At 34.2% G+C, this 20885-nt stretch overlaps 2 protein-coding genes and 1 long non-coding RNA gene across 4 annotated transcripts; 2 read left to right on the forward strand and 1 right to left on the reverse strand.

Moving 5' to 3' along the window:
- Positions 1-8380: 8380 nt before the first annotated feature.
- On the reverse strand, positions 8381-9175 carry LOC131597272 (uncharacterized). Its single transcript, XM_058869979.1, has 2 exons — positions 9087-9175; positions 8381-8936 (listed from the first exon to the last, which is right to left on the reverse strand). The coding sequence occupies exons 1-2, from the start codon at positions 9173-9175 to the stop codon at positions 8381-8383; spliced, it is 645 nt and encodes a 214-aa protein (XP_058725962.1).
- A 3636-nt stretch (positions 9176-12811) lies between these two features.
- On the forward strand, positions 12812-15298 carry LOC131594852 (uncharacterized). Of its 2 annotated transcripts, XR_009281571.1 has the most exons (5): positions 12812-13535; positions 13633-13848; positions 13962-14114; positions 14205-15021; positions 15129-15298. It is a non-coding gene; the product is annotated as an uncharacterized LOC131594852 (long non-coding RNA). The 2 variants fall into 2 exon arrangements; XR_009281570.1 differs by having other exon boundaries at positions 14205-15298.
- Positions 15299-15427: 129 nt separating this feature from the next.
- Positions 15428-16664, forward strand: LOC131597273 (probable plastid-lipid-associated protein 10, chloroplastic). Its single transcript, XM_058869980.1, has 4 exons — positions 15428-15451; positions 15545-15634; positions 15864-15919; positions 16004-16664. The coding sequence occupies exons 1-4, from the start codon at positions 15428-15430 to the stop codon at positions 16116-16118; spliced, it is 285 nt and encodes a 94-aa protein (XP_058725963.1). The 3' UTR covers positions 16119-16664.
- The last annotated feature ends 4221 nt before the right edge of the window (positions 16665-20885 follow it).

Raw genomic sequence — 20885 nt, forward strand, 5'->3', positions numbered from 1 at the left:
CTGTATTCCTTAATTCCAGGCTATCAGTCGATGTCAACTGCAGCACTGGTCACGGATAACACTCAGAATATAAGTTCTTCTTTGCAGGGATCTACACAAAATGCTCAAAATAGAAACAATCAGAATAGAGCAGTGCCATTGTCGAATACTTCAGTAGTGGTGCTTAGACAACAAATAGATGATAGTAACCATGAGTTAGTCAATATGTTAACTAATCAAATGGGTACTACTTTGAACCCTATGATGCAGGAATCAGCTGAATCTAATAGGCAAGTGGTCACCCAGTTGACTCGCTTATGTAATTTTTTGGGGGCACCTCAAACACCGGTTCGACAAGCACCTCAAATGAATAGGCAAAATGTTATACCTATACAACCGGAGATAGATTTAGTGGAGGAAGAAACAGTACACCAGGGTCAAATTCCCATACCCCAACAAAACCAAGGTGTCGAGTTAGGAATAGCGGGACGCCATCCAATGGTGTTAGTGGGTCGACAACAAAATGCTAATCAAATTATCGATCAATGTCGATAAGAAGATGTGGCAATAGAAAACAATTTAACTACAATTGTTGAGAGAATTATGGCTAGGAATGGCATGAGATTACAGAGGTATCTATATGCATCTCCACTGGCTGAATTTATTCTCCAAACTAAATTACCCAGGGGAACAAAAGTACCTAAATATACTAAGTTTGGGGGAGAGTCCGGCGAATCGACAAAAGAATATATTTCCAGGTACCTAACTGAGTCAGGGGATTTGGCTCACAATGAGAGTCTAAGAGTAAAAAACTTCCCTTCGTCCTTGACTAAAGTAGCCATTACATGGTTCACTTAACTGGCCCCAAATGCAAATACAATTGAATCATGGGCTAAATTGGAAAAGAAATTCCATGAACAGTTCTATGAAGGGCACTCCAGGATTAGTTTGGCAGAATTATCAGGAATCAAGAGGAGATTTGGTGAGAGCATCGATGATTATTTAAATAGGTTTCGGTCATTAAAGGCTAGATGTTTTACGCAAGTGCCAGAACATGAACTTGTTCAGATGGCCGCTGGGGGTTTAGATTATTCCATTAGGAAGAAAATCGACCAGAATTTTGTAAAAAGTATGTCACAATTAGCTGATAGAGTTCAACATCTCGAAAGGCTAAGGTTGGAGAAAGTTAAACATACTAAGGCTAAAAAAGAAAAAGTAGCTTTCAGAGATTATGATGCGACAAATCCTATTTATGAGGCTGATTATGCCTCACCGACAGAGGTAGAAGTCGACGTGGCTGAAATGAAGCCAGGATCTACATATGAGTGTCGGTCTTTATTACCTGCACAAGGGAAAAATCCCGTCGAAAACAATCCAAAGTTTCATTTAAAAACTTATACTTTTGATGTATTAGTTAAAGATGGTCAAATGATAGTACCACAAGGCACTAAAATGCCACCATTGGAAAAGAGGCAAAAAAGGGGATTTTGTAAATATCATAATTATTTGGGTCACAATACATCTATTTGTTATCTTTTCAGGGATCTTGTTCAGAAATCAATTCAAGAAGGCAGGCTGAAGTTTGCTGGCCGCAAGATGAAGATCGGCGCTGACCCTCTTCACCAGGAAGAAGCTTTGTTCGTTGACCCAATTAAGATCAACATGGTCGAAATCACCGAGTATGATAAGGTTGAGATGGTGGAAGAGACGGGTGAAAGTCCTGATGTTGACTTGGCAGAAGTTTACCCAAAGCTTGATGAAGACATGGATGACTTTCTGTATTGCTGCAAAAACAAGGGCTCACAAGTGTGTCTATGCCCTAGGTGTGGTCCTGTCACTAACAAGGTTGCCACTGAAAACTTTCAAAGGCTACAGCTTGGAAAGAGTGAAAGCAAATGGGTTGTCCAGAGGTGTTATCCAGTGAGAGAAGAGACCTCAAGAAGGACTGGGGGAAGTTCTCAATTAAGGCCAAGGAGTTATATGCCATCGGCTGGGGCTCCTAGGGGGAGATGGATCAAGCCTCAGGCTGGAGGTATCTCAAGGCGCTGCTGCTACTTCCAGAGGAGGTTTTGTTGTTAACTATAGACGTGAGTTCAAGTCTGAAAAGAAGACTCATGTTCTGAAAACTACTTAGGAAAGAATCCTATGACCAGAACTCAATGGAGACGTTTTCAACATCGCAAGCAAGCTGATAGGGAGGCTGTAACACCCCTTTTCTAACCCCTAATATATCATATAATCTCACAGAGTAATCATGCATAAGGAAAAAGGGCGCCACATGTTGATTTCCACAAAATGAAAATCCCAAAATAACATACATACAACATCCATAATATGCAAAGATCATATTGTAACACAAATATAAATCTCATGCTTTCATACATTATGCATAAACGCTTGCAGAAAAACAATTGAAATGCTATTAAAGTTTCAATGAATATATCCCATATTATATTCATCTACCAAATTCAAATTAACATTAATATCCAAACATGCTAATTTGAAATCCACAATCTTGGCCACATAGCCTTAAATAACATATTCAAGATCTCAAACAAATACACCTGAATATCCAACAAAACATAGGAAATAGCAATATCCAAACATAAGCATAAGTCTAAACAAAACCCCCCAAGTGTTACATGATTAGAGCATATGACTCGCTACCTAATCCAATAACAAACTCAGGAGCTCCTCGGCTAAATCCTTGGACTAGCTACTACTCATTTGAACCTGCACGTTACAAACAAAGGGAAACATTCAAACAGAAGGGTGGGAATTCAAATTATTATAGAAAACATAATAATGGGAAAAGCAAACATAAACAAGCATACATTCCACAATTCATCACTCTTCATAAAAGAAATGCTTCTATAGCCATACATTAAAGTTAACATATTTTATCATTAAACAACCAAGTTCCATCATTCAAGTAATTACATCTAATTACCAATTCAACAATTGTAATCCACTAATGAAATGCCATCAAGTATACAATTATCACACAAAATTCCATATTATGCATCACTTATCACATAATTAATCCACACCAATCATATTACAAAATCACATAAAACACAATTCACATCGACACGTGCGACTCAAGTGTGACTCTATGCAATATGCATTTGGATTCCATCCGTTATCCTTTCCGGTCATGCCGATTGTCTTTCCACTATAGACTGGATAACCAACTCAAAAGCTTCATGCGGCGTTAAGCTTTCAAATCTCATTCGGCGTTAGATTTGGGATAAGTAAATAACCTTTTCAAGATTACCCAACATTTTCACTTTCAAAGACTCGTGCTTGTGTACGTGTGCAACAAAACAAGACTCATGCATTTAAGACGATCTCTCTATCTCTTAAACTACACAATCACATCTTTACAACTTTGTACAATATTACACAACATGGCATTCAATCCAATCTCAAACATCAATTAGCACTTAGCAATCAATCACATAATTCACGACATTAACAACATATAATGCACCCATGAACATTGATGATACACGATTCATCCATAACATACACACATAATTACATATTATTCTCAATTAACATCATAATTAAATTAAACAATTGCCAACCAATCCTACTCTATCATATAGAAAATTATTTAAGCTTCAATATGCTTCAAACGACACATAAAAAGGAGTTACGGATTAAAAGATACAACATTTCAAAGTTTGGAAAAAGTTCCATACAGGAGGGTCCGCTTAGCGACTTCAAGCGCGCTTATGGAATTAGATTTTCAATAACCCCGCTTCAAGTGGTTAAAAACAGTAGTGAATCACAAACTGGGCTCCACTTAGCAGGCTGGGTCCACTTAGCGAGCTCCTTTTATCTTTGAAAAACAAACAGCATCCGCTTAGCGAGCCTGTGGCCGCTTAGCTGACCTGCGATTTCACAGAAAAAACAACAACGTTTAGAACTGCGAAATACACAATCCACTACTCCAAATCACTTCCAAACATCGATAAACATCAAATACAGCCAGTATTAATCATCATTGAACCATAACATTCATCAAAATCATTTTTAATCATGTAAATCCATATAAATTAGCACAAAAGTTAGGGTTTACACATTTTCATGAAATTGCAAAGATTGAAGATAACACATACACAAACACATTACCCAATCATAGATTCTAGAAGAATTTGGATTCTAACCCTTACCTCTAGCTCTTAATCCACCCTCTTCAAGAATCTACTTCCTCTTCTCTTTTCTTCTCTTTTCTTCTCTTCTCTTCTCTATGCCTCTTTTCTCTTCTTTCCATCTTTCTATCTTTTCCTAATTTAGGTTAAGTCATAAAATCCTCTTTTAACTCTCATTATCTCATCGGGCTTAACCCATCCACTATTCTCATTTCTAATTCAACTAAGCCCAATATATAATTCTAATATAATTCTACCATTTATTAATTAGCTAAATAATATATTACTACACAATTAAATAATTATCAATCAAACAATAATTAAATAAAACACAAAAACAATACCAAATATCAAATAATCCTAATTAAATAAAATCTAATAAAAATAGGGTGTTACAACTCTCCCCCACTTAAAAGATTTTCGGCCTCAAAAATTACCTCAAACAAATAACTCCGGATACGATTCCCTCATCTTATCCTCGAGTTCCCAAGTGATATTTCCATTGGCAACTCCACCCCATATCATTTTCACCAAAACAATCTCTTTACCACGAAGCTTCTTCACCCCTCGATCTTCAATTCGCATAGGTGATGTATCAACCGTCAAATAATCTCTCACTTGAACATCATCTAATTGAACAACATGCGATGGATCCGCAATGTACCTCCTCAATTGAGACACATGGAACACATCGTGAATATTAGAAATAGACGGTGGCAATGCAATCCGATATGCCACTTCACCTATTCTTTCCAAAATTTGATAAGGACCAATGAAACGCGGTGTCAACTTACGCGACTTCAAAGCTCTACCAACACCCGTTATTGGCGTAACTCGAAGAATTACATGATCATCCTTCTCAAACTCAAGAGCCTTCCTCCTCTTATCATGATAACTCTTCTGAGGACTCTGAGAAGCCTTCATGTTCTCTTGAATCATCTTAATCTTATCCTTAGTCTCTTGAATTAACTCGGGTCCAACCATAACACTTACTCCCGATTCATACCAACACAAAGGAGTTCTACACCTTCTACCATAAAGAGCTTCAAAAGGTGTCATTCCAATACTAGAATGAAAATTGTTGTTATACTTAAACTCAATAAAAGGTAAGAAATAATCCCAATTTCCTCCTTGTTCCAAAACACAAGACCTCAAAAGATCTTCAAGCGACTGAATAGTCCTCTCCGTTTGACCATCAGTTTGCAGATGATACGTCGAACTCAAACGCAACTTTGTACCCAAAGCATTTTGCAAACCTTCCCAAAATCTAGAAGTGAACCTTGGATCTTTATCAGAAATAATATTTGACGGAATACCATGCAAACACACAATCCTCTCTATGTACAACTTAGCAAGTCTTTCCATCGAATAATCCATCCTTATCGTAATAAATGAGCACATTTCGTCAACCTATCCACAATTACCCAAATCGCTTCTCAATTACTCGATGTTCTTGGCAAACCCAAAACAAAATCCATAGAAATACTATCCCATTTCCACTAAGGAATAGATAACGGTTGCATCAAACCAGACGGCTTTTGATGTTCAATCTTTGACTTTTGACAAGTCAAACATGAATAAACAAATTCTGCTATATCCTTCTTCATACCTTGCCACTAAAACAATTTCCTTAAATCTTGATACATTTTAGTAGTACCAGGATGAATACTCAAACCACTTCTATGCCCTTCCTCAAGAATTCTCTTTCTCAAATCCACAACATCCGGAACACAAACTCGATCACGAAATCTCATAATACCATTCCCATCAATCCAAAAATCACCACCTTTACCTTGGTTAATCAATGTCATAATGTCAACCAATTTCAAATCCGACTTTTGACTTTCTTTAATCTCATCAAGAATACCACACGTAAGCTTCAACATACCAAGCTTAACACACGAAGACGTCGCTTCACAAACCAAACTCAAATCTCGAAATTGTTCCAATAATTTCAATTCTTGAATCATCAACATAGACATATGCAATGATTTCCTACTCAATGCATCGGCTACAACATTCACTTTTCCAAGATGATAGTTCAAACCAAAATCGTAATCTTTCAAGAATTCCAACCATCTTCTTTGCCTCATATTCAACTCTTTTTGATCAAACGAATACTTCAAACTCTTGTGATCACTATACACATCAAATCTTGATCCAAACAAATAATGCCTCCAAAGTTTCAAAACAAACACAACAGCGGCCAACTTTAAATCATGCGTCGGATAATTCTTCTCATGAACTTTAAGTTGCCTTGAAGCATAAGCTACCACTTGTCCTTTTTGCATCAAAACACCTCCCAAACCCAATAAAGAAGCATCACAATAAACAACAAACGGTTCTAACGGATCTGGCAAAATCAAAATAGGAGCAGAAGTCAATCTTCTCTTATGCTCTTGAAAATTCCCTTCACATTGAGAAGTCCAAATAAAAGCTTGACCTTTCCTAGTCAATAACGTCAATGACAAAGATAACTTGGAAAATCCCTCAATGAACTTCCTACAATAACCAGCCAAACCAAGAAAACTTCTAATCTCAGAAACAGACTTAGGAGCTTCCCATTGAGATACAACCTCAATCTTCGACGGATCAACAAAAATACCTCCAATAGAGATCACATGGCCAAGGAAACTAACTTCACTTAACCAAAATTCACATTTAGAAAGCTTAGCAAACAACTTCTTCTCTTTCAACACCGATAACACAATTCTCAAATGCTCAGCATGATCATCTCCACTCTTGGAATAGATAAAAATATCATCAGTAAACACAACCACAAACTTATCAAGATAATCATGAAAAATCCTATTCATATACTCCATGAATACACCAGGTGCATTAGTCACACCAAACGACATAACTGAATACTCATAATGACCATACATCGTTCTAAAAGCAGTATTCTGAATATCCTCCGCCTTCATACGAATCTGATGATACCCAGACCTCAAATTAATCTTGCTAAACACACAAAAGAAGTAGAAACAAAATCCATAGTAGGTGTATCAATAACTATACTTCTATGCATATTAGATAACACAAGATTCAATCTCTTAGCACAATCCAAAGAAATTAAAGAATGTGTTGCACCGGTATCAATAATAGCAATCAAAGGTGTACCATTAATAAAGCATGTACCTTGGATTAGTGTATCATCAGTAGTGACCTCTTGATCAGTGTATTTTGATGCACGTTCCTTTATGTTTGTACTTAGGCATTTCTATAGTTTGCTTTGCTTATTTTTATATTTTATAATGTTTTCTAATTTAGTTTATTTTTGGTTTAATTTCATTTTCGCACTTTATTTTCAGCATTAACAGTCTGCACTAAAACGATCATAACTAGAGCTCCGAGAATCCGATCGATGCGTTCTAGTAATCGTCAGAAAGCTAAGAGAAAGTTCTACAACTTTTGTATTGGAGTAGAAGTCAGATTCGGGTCGTTTGAAGCTGTAGTATTAGTTTTTTTTAGTTTTGGGCCTGGGTTATGTTTGTTTGACCCAGTTGGGTTATGACCCGAGTTCTTGTTTCTCCCATTTACCTAGGGTTGGCCGCTACTGTTCATTCTCAAGTTTTTACTATTCACTTTTAACGAAATTTTCTGGAGCCTTTACGAACTCATGGAGAACTAATCGCCCTTGAGTCAATCTACTGTAATTCAGGTTCCAAAACTTGAGATTATTATAATGTTAATTCTAGTTTAATTCCTTTCAATGATATTTTGTGTTCTTGTGTGCTTAATTCAATTGCATGAAAAATATTGATTCAATTTGGTTGATTGTATGATCCTAATATAGGCACGTCACGTCACATTTGCTTAATTCGTTTCGTTTTTGTGCCTGATCGCTCATGTTTGCTTAATTCATGAGAATTTATCCCGTTTGCTTTTCGGACAATAGGATCATACGTCTTGCAAACCTCACAGCGCTTGTCATTGAGTTTGTATCCAAATAGGAATGGACAATCCGCTTAGGGTATTAAAATTATAATAATCGATGATAGTAGGAACTGAATCGGTAGGTTGACTTATTTCATAATCACTTATTTCACAACAGCTTATTTCATAATCACTTATTTCACAACAGCTTATTTCAATAATTACTTTTTCTCAATCGAATACCAAAATAAACCCCCTAATTTGATTTCCAATTGGTTAGTAATAACTAAGAATCCTTGTGAGACGATATCCGAGTTGTCATTACCGTCATTACTACAGTTTACAAAACACTCATTTTTTATTCATGTGCGACAGCAGATCACCTCCGCACCAGACAATGCAAACACTTTCCCCTTCGCTTGATCCTTCTTCGATTTGTCACACTTGGTACTAATGTGACCTTGCTCTCCATAATTATAGCAAGCCACTTTTGAACCACTTCTAAACTCATGAGACTTGTGACCCACCTTGCCACACTTGAAACACGTCGCATCAGAATGAGGACATTCAGAAATACAATGTTCCTCAACACCAAACCTATAGCACTTGACAGGAGTGTGAGATCCTCCCCCACTTGGTTTCTTGCCATTACCAGCTTTCTGCTTTCCTTTACCATCATACAATTTCCCACGGAATTGACATTCCTTCTCGTTCATAGCCATGTAGTGAGAAGCACTCTCCCTACTATCCTCATCATAGATCTGATTCTTGTTAACCAACTCCATAAAACAAGTAATCTGCTGGTAACCAATTGCCTTCTTGATATCAGGCCTCAAACCATTGACAAACTTCACACACTTAGATCTCTCTGCATTCATAGTATTGTAGTGAGGACAATACTTGATAATCTCCGGAAACCTAGCATCATATACAGCAACAGTACCATTTCCTTGCTTCAACTCAAGGAACTCCACCTCTTTCTTTCCACGGCAATCTTCTGGAAAATAGTTTTCCAAAAATGCATCGCGAAAAAGATCCCAAGTAACATGAATACCTTCCTCATCAAACCTCTGAGCCATATTGCCCCACCAATCCTCAACTTCCTTCTCCAGCATGTGATTACCAAACTGCACTCTCTGAGCATCAATGCAATTCATAACTCGAAAGATCTTCTCGATCGCCTTCAACCAAGCTCGAGCTTTATCTGGTTCATGCTCTCCCTCAAAGGTAGGAGGATTGTTCCTCTGGAACTTCCCCAAAGCATGATACTCATCATCATCACCATTCTGATTTCCAGCATTAGCTTGAGGAATTTGACCAAGAGACCTAGCCAACATCCTCAATGCATCAGCAATGGCATCATCTTTCTTTCCAACAACCATCGTCCTAATACAACTAACAACCAAAATAGACAAAACAGTATCGATCGTATCAGATACACAAATCTAATACAACGAGAATAAAGACATTAACGACTCTGACCAGATGGTCGACCACGCTCTGATACCACTAATGTAACACCCCTTTTCTAACCCCAAATATATCATATAATCTCACAGAGTAATCATGCATAAGGAAAAAGGGCGCCACATGTTGATTTCCACAAAATGAAAATCCCAAAATAACATACATACAACATCTATAATATGTAAAGATCATATTGTAACACAAATATAAATCTCATGCTTTCATACATTATGCATAAACGCTAGCTTGCGGAAAAACAATTAAAATGCTATTAAAGTTTCAATGAATATATCCCATATTATACTCATCTACCAAATTCAAATTAACATTAATATCCAAACATGCTAATTTGAAATCCACAATCTTGGCCACATAGCCTTAAACAACATATTCAAGATCTCAAACAAATACACCTGAATATCCAACAAAACATAGGAAATAGCAATATCCAAACATAAGCATAAGTCTAAACAAAACCCCCCAAGTGTTACATGATTAGAGCATATGACTCGCTACCTAATCCAATAACAAACTTAGGAGCTCCTCAGCTAAATCCTCGGACTAACTACTACTCGTCTGAACCTGCACGTTACCAACAAAGGGAAACATTCAAACAGAAGGGTGAGAATTCAAATTATTATAGAAATCATAATAATGGGAAATGCAAACATAAACAAGCATACATTCCACAATTCATCACTCTTCATAAAAGAAATGCTTCTATAGCCATACATTAAAGTTAACATATTTTATCATTAAACAACCAAGTTCCATCATTCAAGTAATTACATCTAATTACCAATTCAACAATTGTAATCCACTAATGAAATGCCATCAAGTATACAATTATCACACAAAATTCCACATTATGCATCACTTATTACATAATTAATCCACACCAATCATATTACAAAATCACATAAAACACAATTCTCACCGACACGTACGACTCAAGTGTGACTCTATGCAATATGCATTTGGATTCCATCCGTTATCCTTTCCGGTCATGCCGATTGTCTTTCCATTATAGACTAGATAACCACCTCAAAAGCTCCATGCGGCGTTAAGCTTTCAAATCTCATTCGGCGTTAGATTATATTGATCCAAATATTTTTGTAAATGATATCTAAATAAAAATAATATTTGTATACGGAAAAAGAATCTAATATTTACGAAAAAAAGGTATTTATGATCCAAATATTTTTTATTCAAAAATGGTATACGGAAAAAAATCTACTATTGATCTAAATATTTTTATATATGAAATTTACTATTGATCCAAATATTTTTGAGAACGATACCTAAACAAAAATAAGTCTGTATACGGAAAAAAAATCAAAATTGATCTAAATATTTTTATATACGAAAAATGTGTTTATGATGAAAATATTTTTTATTCAAATATGGCATAGGTCAAAAAATATATTATTGATCTTATGTACGAAATTTTAATATTGATCCAAATATTTTTGTAAATGATACCTAAACAAAAATAATATATGTATATGGAAAAAATCTATTATTTACGAAAAGTGGTATTCATGATCCAAATATTTTTATTCAAAATTGATAGACGGGAAAAATTTACTATTGATCTAAATATTTTTATATACGAAATTTACTATTGATCCAAATATTTTTGTAAATAATACCTACACAAAAATGAAGTATGTATACGGGAAAATAAATCTATTATTGATCTAAATAATTTTATATATGATAAATGGTACTACCTCCGTTCCTTTATATAAGAGACATTTCACTTTTTAGGTTCATTGAATAATTAATGTATCTGGTATGTATATTGACTAGATACATTAATTATTCAATGAATCTAAAAAGTGAATTGTCTCTTATATAAAGGAACATAGGTAGTATTTATGATAAAATATTTTTGATCCAAAAATGGTATACGGAAAAAAATATATTATTGATCGAAATATTTTTATATACGAAAATTTAATATTGATCCAAATATTTTTGTAAATGATACCTAAACAAAAATAATATTTGTATACGGAAAAAAATCTATTATTTACGAAAAATGGTATTTATGATCCAAATATTTTTTATTCAAAAATTGTATTTGAAAAAAAATCTACTATTAATCTAAATATTTTATATACAAAATTTACTATTGATCCTAATATTTTTATAAATGATACCTTAACAAAAATGAAATATGTATACGGGAAAAAAATTGTTATTGATATAAATATTTTTATATACAAGAAATGGTATTTATCATCAAATAATTTTTATCCAAAAATGGTATACGAGAAAAAATCTATTATTGATCTAAACATTTTTATATACGAAATAATCAAATTATTTATCTAAATATTTTTTCCTTTTTAACATTTTATGTAAAATAAATTATGTATCCAAATGCGCGTAACAGAACAAAACCCTTGCGTATGCACGAGTTTGTTACTAGTTATGGTTTATGAATGAACAAGTTTTTATTTGGTGAAATTTACTCAATACTATTGTTATTTAGAATTATTTTTTACCAAGTACAAATAATAATATTTATAAGGATAAAAAGGTAAATTGATTTTAAAATCTCTCCCTCCCCTTGTGAACCAAACATACTTGTTGTTAAAAATCTCTTTACTCCCCTCCTCTTCTTTGAACCAAACATATATTTAGTTAAATTCCCTCCCCCTCCCCTCCCTTCCCTTCCATTCCCCTCCCCTCCCCTCCATTTCATTCCCTTCCATTCCCCTCCCCTCTGTTAAATTTCCTCCCATCTGTTGAACCAAACAGACCCTATATTTGGGGAGTTTGGAGGATAAGGGAAGGAACGACTTCGAAAATTGAATTTTTTAAAAAATATAGAGAAATCTTTAACATTTTTTTAAAAAAAGATTTTGTTACAAATGATAAAATAATTTTTATCATTAATGTATATTTACTTCTTAAAATACTATAACAACAAAAATTATATTTCAACATTTTGTCTAAGCCCTCTAAAACTCTCTTTGAATACAAATTTTGAGTTCCCCCTAATTAGGAAGTTTTTGGTGTTATGAAAAAAATCAAATCCTCCAAAACCCTCCAAACTAAAATCTTTCTATTCTTTTCTCCCAATCCTTCCTATTTTTCAAAGTCCTCCACTCTCTTTCCTTCCAAACTCTCAAACATTGCCTAAACTTATATCTATAATATAAGAAAATTAATGGTTCTGAAAAACACCAAAACAACATTTTCTCTTTGCCCTCCACCTCATCAATTCAGGGGTATTTTGTGTCCAAATAATACTTTTTGCAATCAAATTATACCATTGATTCTAACTCAAACATACTTACTTTCATTGTGTACATTATTTGAATTCAAAACCACTTTTTGTGTGAACAGTTGTCTCTCTTCCCCCCGAAACTGATTTTTTTTGAACGTGCTTTTCAAAACACACAAACTCTTTTCTCTCTCATCTGAACCCTCCTCTGTCTTCACATTCTTCATTCTTCCTTTTTTTCAAACTTCTCTCTCCTCTTCTTTCTTTATGTTCTTCTTCTACTATTTTGATTTTTTCTGCTAACATAGTTTACGAAAATACTTTATGATGTGTGGTGTATGTTTAACGACGGAAGTAGATCTGTGGTGAAGACAACACATTTCTGGTGGCGAGGGTAATGGTGGACCTGTTTGCGGAACGTTATTTCGATTTCAAGATAAAAAATGAAGATTTGTTTTTGGATTGTTGATTTGATTTTAAGCAAAGAAGATGGAGATTTGTTTGTGGGTTGTGGTTTTGTTTCAATCAAAGAGTTTATGGCGGCAGATTTGAATTTTTTGGCGATTTCACAGCGGTGTGCGATTTTGCGGTGGTAGATTTGTCGTAAAGCTCCAAACTATCTGCTTATATTTTGTTCATATTAATTGGTATGTTTTATGTGCAAATTTTAGGGTTTCTTCTCCATAAATATATGCTGATTTTAGGATTTCAATGTGAGAAAAATGAAGCAACAACATTGGAAGTAGCTCCAAAGCATGTGCTGGCCAGCCATAGTTGCCGGGGAAAACTGTTGCTGTCAGAATAGAGTCAAGGTGAGAAATCCATCAAGGTACTTGGTTTCAAAGGTGAGAAATTCCCTTTAAATGTGATTCTGTTTTGACTAACATTGAAAGTTTTTTCGATACTTAGCTTCATCAGACGCGCGAATTCGTTGGAATGGCTGTTGAAACCTGTCACGGAAGTTTGAATTCTCGACCGCTCTCTGTTGCAAGTTTAAATTGGTGAGAAATTAATATTTATTTGTAGATAAATGATTCTCGACCGCTCTCTGTTGCAAGTTTGAATTCTTAGGCGGACAAATCAATCGAGGAACAACACTTCACAAATCGGAAATTCATAGAAGCAGTAAGTAAACATTGAGGTTCATAAAATTGTATTTTGTTTTCCATTTTGATATATAAAATATATAATGATGCCTTTTTTTTATTTTGCTCAAATTTAAAGTACTTGATCTGCAGGAGGTGCTCTTCATGCAGATATACACTTTATGAAGGGATTAATAGACATCTGGACTCAATTTTCAATGACATGGTTGGATTTAAAAAATGTTTATACCAACAATGATGGTTGTGATTTAAAAAAGGGCTTGTTTGGATTCAGCTTCTCCGATGGTAAAACAATGAACCTTCTTATTCTAATTTATGATGATGCATTAGATTCTGACAATTGGTTCTCAAGTTTTAGTATTTGATTTTTGTTAGATGTTGTATATTGATTTTGCGCCGCTTGGAAGTGTAAATAGAAAGCCTTGTGTAGATTCTGCACTGATACATCGCGCCTTACCAGATGAGCTGCTCTTTGAGGTATTGTATTTGACAAGATGTAGCTATACCAATTGGTCATGATTTTTTGACATTGTGTGATATAATGCGGTGAGAGTAGTTGCTTTATTTGTGCGGTATGGTTCTACTTCAGACCACTCATATGCAATAAAGTTTTCTTCTTGCTACATTTAACTATGTATAAATCGATTGCTACACTGTAATCAACTCAGTTGAGACACACTGTTGCATTTAATAGCATTCATATCGAAAAACTACTTTTGAAAGGTTTGGTATGTTCTGGTTTTGGGATCGAATTTGTGTAATTCTTTGTAATTTTGATCAGTTTTTTCTTTCTCGTCTTACCACTAGAACAGGAGATGAAGCAAAAATGTGATGAAAAAGGATTTGATAGGTTCGGTTGGGTCTGATTTTTTTAAATGTGACACATGTCTTACCATAAAAAAGGATCAGAAAGCCAAGAAGTTAAAAGTTGTTTACGAGAAACTCTCTTACGAAGGATTCATTGATTATCACATTGAACTTGCTCTCTCCGCGCTCAAGGTACCAAGAACTTACTTAACTACCCCATGCCTTTCTTAAATTTGTCAGAATCTACTACATTTGAGATTCAAATTTTCAATCACCTAGGATTTTACTACATTTGAGTCAGCTCTTGATTGGTTATTCCTCAATTTGCCCAGAAATGAACTTCCATTCAAGTTTTCCACTGGGACTTCATCTCATTATAATCAAGGTTCGTGGATATTGATTGATTGTGTGTTTATAATGCCTCATACTTATTGTAGTTCATAACAAGCTTGAATTTTGGAGAATGATTGGGTGTTTATAATGCCTCTGCAGGGGGTTTTGTTGGTGTCATAATAATACACTGTCAAACCTTAGATGGTTTACATGCTAATTTCACCTATGTTTATCTTCAAGGGTGTGTTAAAATATGTTATAAAGTCAAAATGCTCAAAACTTAGCTTGACCCTTGACCTCTATTATTTTCTCTCACCTTCAACCCAACTCTTGTAGGAACAAAAAGGTGCTACATTACTTGTATCCGCCAAATTCACTCTTGTATTGGCCCGCAATATTTACCTTCAATTTCAAGAGGTAATTATTTTTACTTCTAAGAACATGTTTTGTTTTCTACAATGGTTGGGAATCTTATCTCAATAGTTGATTGGTCCTTTTGTTACATGATGCTTAATTTTTCCTTCTCCAATTGGTATGTATCAAGCTGTTATAACAAAGATGTAATTTATGCCTAGCATATCACACTTCAAGATATAAATATTAGTGAACGATTCCAGGCTCTAATATCTCCAGTAATACTACCACGACCTTTTATAAGTGTGCAGGTAAATATCAACCTTAATTTTGCCTCTTGCATTCATAATTTGCATGCACTATCTTACTGACACTCCATAATACTGAGATCCCATTGACACTAGTAACTTATGCCACCAAAACGTTTCTGCATCATAAAGTGCAGTGCTGTGGTGATATAGTTTTACATGAACAAAGACCGGTGCACACTAGCTATGTATATGGCCTAACGTTTAACTCACAGTGTACTTTTTCCCGCAGATCTTGCAACATCTTCGTACTTTCAAAGCTCAAATTCCTATGACAGATCCAGGAAGGTATACATATGATGCGCCACTTTGTTGAAATAGTTAAAGTGTCTTTATTGATAAATTACACACTATTGCTCTTTTAAATTGTAGGGAATCAATAAGAGGATTGTATTATCTGAGTTATTTGAATGATAATATGCTTTTAGGCCGTGTTGTTGGTGGATATGATGTATTTGTGTTTACAAGAGCCCAATCACTTTACTAATGATCATTGATCAATAAGTAGTTCAAGAGTTGTACTGCTTGACAACAATATAACAGTAACACTCCATGAGCCACAGTTACAAAACATATGAAGAAGAAGAAACATATTAGAAGCCTTAAAGCCCACAATGGATTCTTCTCAATGTTATTGTTGTATAATATTATTTGATCTTGCTACTTTTTTGGGGAAGGGGAGGGAATGTTGTAAATTTTTTTTGTATCTACTCGATTTCACTTTCATTAGTGTATATTGATATTGATATAATGTAACTTTTGATATCAAATGTCGAGATGATGATAGTTCAATTGAATTTTAGTTTATAACAAGTAGTTCATGACACTTGAAATCTTATCCTTGGGATTTAATTTGCCTAATATATAAATTAAGTTGTTCGGTTCTATTGAAAATAAATTGGAATTTGATGGTGTAAGTTACATGATAATATACTTATATGACTAGGGTTTTGAGGTAAAATAACAACAATAGTCAGCAATAACAACATAATCTCCAAATAATAATAATATTTAACTGTTTATCAACCAATAAATGGGCCATCGTCATATAATAGTTGTATGTTTGGAAAGCCTTTCTCATTTTCACCAAACTCCAATTAATTTCTCTTCTTCTATCTTTATATGGAGAAGAAAATTTCAACAGAGGTAATTGATATAGAGAAACTTCTGGTTCATGTTGTGATAGAGATATTCATAAGAACAAGAGTGAATGATTGGACACAAATATCATGTGTGAAGAAGCAATGGACTTCTCTTTTTCAAACTGAATGTTTCTGGAAAACTGCTCTTTTCCTTTCTATTGCTTCCTCTATTTTATGCAATTTATATATTAAGTCTATATTTTTATGTTTTAGTTTATTTTCTCTCTCTTTTTTATTCATGGTGAAATTTTAATACACTAAAGACATTTTTTAGCATTATTTTTTAAGTACAATTCAAATTTTAATAATATTTTTATAAAAAATGTCAAAACAAAAATTATATTTATGCAGGGTCGTCTTTGAAGGCGTGCAAGGCGGGCTACCGCACAGGGCCTCAAATTTTTCACAGCTAACTTATAGCTAAATAGGGCCTCATAAAATATTTATAACGGTTAAAATATTGTCAAATAGGGCCTATATTTGTTTTTCTATGATTAACTACGACTAATCTACACAGGGCCTCCGAAAAAATTGAGACGGCTTTGTATTTACGTACGGGAAAAAAATAAATTGTTGATTAAATGGGCTCTAATTAAATTTTATTAAAATTATAAAAGAAAATAAAATGCTTTTATTTCATTAAATTTTAATATTTTACAAATTAGTTAAATCGTCTCTAAGTATATGTATATTATAAGAGTTATTTTCAAAATTAACCTTATATTTGTATTTGGGTAGCATTTTTTTACTTCAACTATTAAATTGTATCAATATTTCTCTTTTTTTAACAATATTTTATTATCAAAAGTTTATTATCATATATATTTAGTAAGAATTTATTATTATATATTCATCAAAATTCAAATGAGTATAAAGGTAAAAGAATAAATAGTTTCATGACAACAAATATTAGTTAAAATAAGTTTAATTATCTAAATTAAAACTTTCCAGACATTAATTATAACATTTTTTTTCTTAAATTTCTTTTCTATATTCATAAAAACCTCATCATTCATTTTTTACTACAGTCAAATTCTGATAATGGCATAGTGAAACAAGCACGCAAGCCATGAAAAAAAGAAAGAATGAATAACAATGGTGATAACATATGCTGTGAAGAAGATGATAGAAAGGTAGAATTCTCCTATTATTCATTGAATAAAGGAATGGTACAGTATTAGTATATATACAATAAGCAATAACCAATATGTAACTAACATTCCACGCGTGTGGCTAGGATTAGAAGAAGAATAAAAAGGAAATAAGCTACTATCTATGCTAACACCCCCCCTCAAGTTGGACTATGGATACTTTGTACTCCTAACTTGCACAAAATAGAGAACAAAGCAGGGGAGTGCAGTGGCTTAGTAAAAGCATCAGCCAGTTGAGACTTTGTTGGAACAGGCATGAGATGTATCAACTTGGATTGCAGTTTTTCACGTATGACGTGACAGTCAAGCTCTATATGTTTACTGCGTTCATGGAAGGTTGGATTGTGGGCAAGATAAATTGTAGATTTACTATCACAGTAAACGGATGCCGGCTGAGGAAATGTGACATGGAAATCATTAAAAATGTATTGTAACCATTGGAGTTCGCAAGTCAAGGAAGCTAGAGCACGATACTCCGCTTCAGTTGAGGAACGAGACACAGTATTCTGCTTCTTGCATTTCCAACATAACAAGGAAAAACCAATGATATCCCAGTAGCCAGTGATAGACTTTCTAGTGTCAGGACAACGAGCCCAATCGAAATCAACAAAGGCATACAATTTAAGAGAGCTAAAAGCTGAAAAAAGGAGACCTTTTGCCGGGAAAGCTTTGAGATATCTAAGGATCCTTGTTGCAGCCTGATAGTGAGGTAGCAGAGGATTAGCAACATATTGACTTAAGTGCTAAACAACATAGGCAATATCTGGTCGAGAATTTGTCAAGTAGATGAGTCATCCAATTAAACGTCTATAACTGGTAGGATCCTGTAATGGTTCACCCTCAGTGGCAGATAACTTTGTGTTGGGGTCAAAAGGAACGACCGATGGTTTGGCAGCAAGAAGACCACTATCTTCTAGTAGATCTAGAGTGTATTTTCTTTGATTAAAAAATATACCAGTTCTAGACCTTGCAATTTCAAATCCAAGGAAATATCTCAGCTGTCCTAAATCTTTGATCTTGAATGTGTGGTCTAATGAGTGTTTAACAGAGACAATTTCATCTATGGAGTCACCAGTTAGAACACTGTCATCTACATAAACTAGCAGGGCAGTAAAACTGTTTGAAGTAGCTTTGACATAAAGAGAATTGTCAGCCTTGGACTGATAATATCCAATGGAGATCAGAAAAGAAGAAAGTTTTGCATACCATTGGCGACTAGCTTGCTTGAGCCCATAGAGTGACTTGTGCAGTTTGCAGTCATGAGATGTAGATGTAGTAGACATACCAGGAGGAATGCTCATATAGACTTCTTCATTTAACTCTCCATGAAGAAATGCATTGTTTATGTCAAGTTGCTCTAAGTACCACCCTCTTATTGCTGCAATAGACAGAAGGACTCTAACTGGGGTAATCTTAGCAACAGGTGAAAAAGTATCAAAATAATCAACTCCTTCCATTTGTGTATAACCCTTGGCTACCAACCTAGCCTTATACCTTTCAATGGAACCATCTGCCATGTATTTTATCTTATAGACCCAGCGACACCCAACAGGCTTCTTACCATAAGGTAAATCCACAACATCCCATGTGTGATTCTTGTAAATTGCAAGCTTCTCAAATATAATTGGTTTTGATGAAGACAATATGGACATCAAGCTTTCATAAAGGATGTGCAAAAAGAATTTCAAGTATTAAGCAAAGATACATCATTTCAAAGTCTTGAAGAAATTGTGAAGAGTCAAGAATCAAGCTAAAACGTCAAAGGTATAAACAATACTCACTTTGACATATAATTGTTCACAAATATATTTCCATGCATATCATAATCATCTACAAGTTTCATATTTTAAAGAGTTCATTTAAAACCTTTTTCATATGTAAAATTCAAAATAAAGGTTTTAGGAACCGGGTTGTCCCTATGGGGGAACCGGTTCCCAGCATTCTCAGTTTCATCACCTCTGTGTTTTACTACTAGGAACCGGGTTGTCCCTAGGTGGGAACCGGTTCCTCAGTTCAAATTTCAAATATTTTTGTTGTAACGTTCAGCAGGAACCGGGTTGTCCCAGGTAGGAACCGGTTCCTACTGAACCAGTGTGTTTTTCCATTGCATGATTTCATTCAAACGAATTTGTTTTCTTACCACTTAATCATTGCATTGCTTCATGGAAAAATAACCATTCAAAGAGGTGTTTAACACATTATAAATACTACATCTTTCTTAATCATTAATCAATCACCTTCTTCATTAACAATTCATAAACTATATATTCTTCATCTTTCAATATTTCCAAGTGTTCATCAAATACTCTTTTTCAAGTGAAACTTTCTATACACATTTTCATTGAAAATTCATTCAAAGTTTCATGCATACATTGTGAACACTTATATTCATTTTGAGAATTGTTTATTTGAAGAAGAAGATCAATCCAAGATTGATATTGCTCTACAAACTTCATACAAAAACTCTTGTAAAAATTCAAAGAATATTGTTTCCTTACTATCCTGGATTGTTGGAAGTAAGTGGTGTGTTTGAAGAGGATTGTTCTTCATCCACATTAGTATTGATTGATCTTAAAGGTTTTAAGAACCTTTGATCACCCTATAGGTTAGATAGTAGGCATAGGCTTGTACAATCATTCTAACTATAGTGAAATCTCTTTCGTGTTTGAAAGGGGACTGGAGTACTCTCGGATTGTGAGGGGAACCAGTATATATCGTTGTGTTCTTTATCTTTTCGCTTTTACCGCATTCATTACCATTACCAAGAAAAAGATAAAAACCATCAAAAGCCTTCAAACACTTAACCAAAAATTAGTAAAGATATTCTCATAAAACCGATTATTTTTGAAAAACCTAATTCACCACCCCTCTTAGGCATATCTGATACTTACATTTGGCATCAGAGCAAGTTATAGGTAACTTGTTCCTAAATATCCAGAATGGCTTCCGCAAATCAAAATC

Source organism: Vicia villosa, linkage group LG4 (assembly GCF_029867415.1).
Source record: "Vicia villosa cultivar HV-30 ecotype Madison, WI linkage group LG4, Vvil1.0, whole genome shotgun sequence".
NCBI lineage: Eukaryota > Viridiplantae > Streptophyta > Magnoliopsida > Fabales > Fabaceae > Vicia > Vicia villosa.

What these genes read in the sequence shown, in the direction of transcription:
- LOC131597273 (XM_058869980.1), top strand. Translation starts at nt 15,428, where the DNA reads ATGGTTGGGAATCTTATCTCAATA. An exon ending in GACCTTTTATAAGTGTGCAG is followed by an intron (nt 15,635 to 15,863) that starts GTAAATATCAAC and finishes TTTTTCCCGCAG; the next exon opens with ATCTTGCAACATCTTCGTAC. An exon ending in CCTATGACAGATCCAGGAAG is followed by an intron (nt 15,920 to 16,003) that starts GTATACATATGA and finishes TTTAAATTGTAG; the next exon opens with GGAATCAATAAGAGGATTGT.
- LOC131597272 (XM_058869979.1), bottom strand. Translation starts at nt 9,175, where the DNA reads ATGAATTGCATTGATGCTCAGAGAGTGCAGTTTGGTAATCACATGCTG. An exon ending in TGGGGCAATATGGCTCAGAG is followed by an intron (nt 8,937 to 9,086) that starts GTTTGATGAGGA and finishes ATATGATGCTAG; the next exon opens with GTTTCCGGAGATTATCAAGT.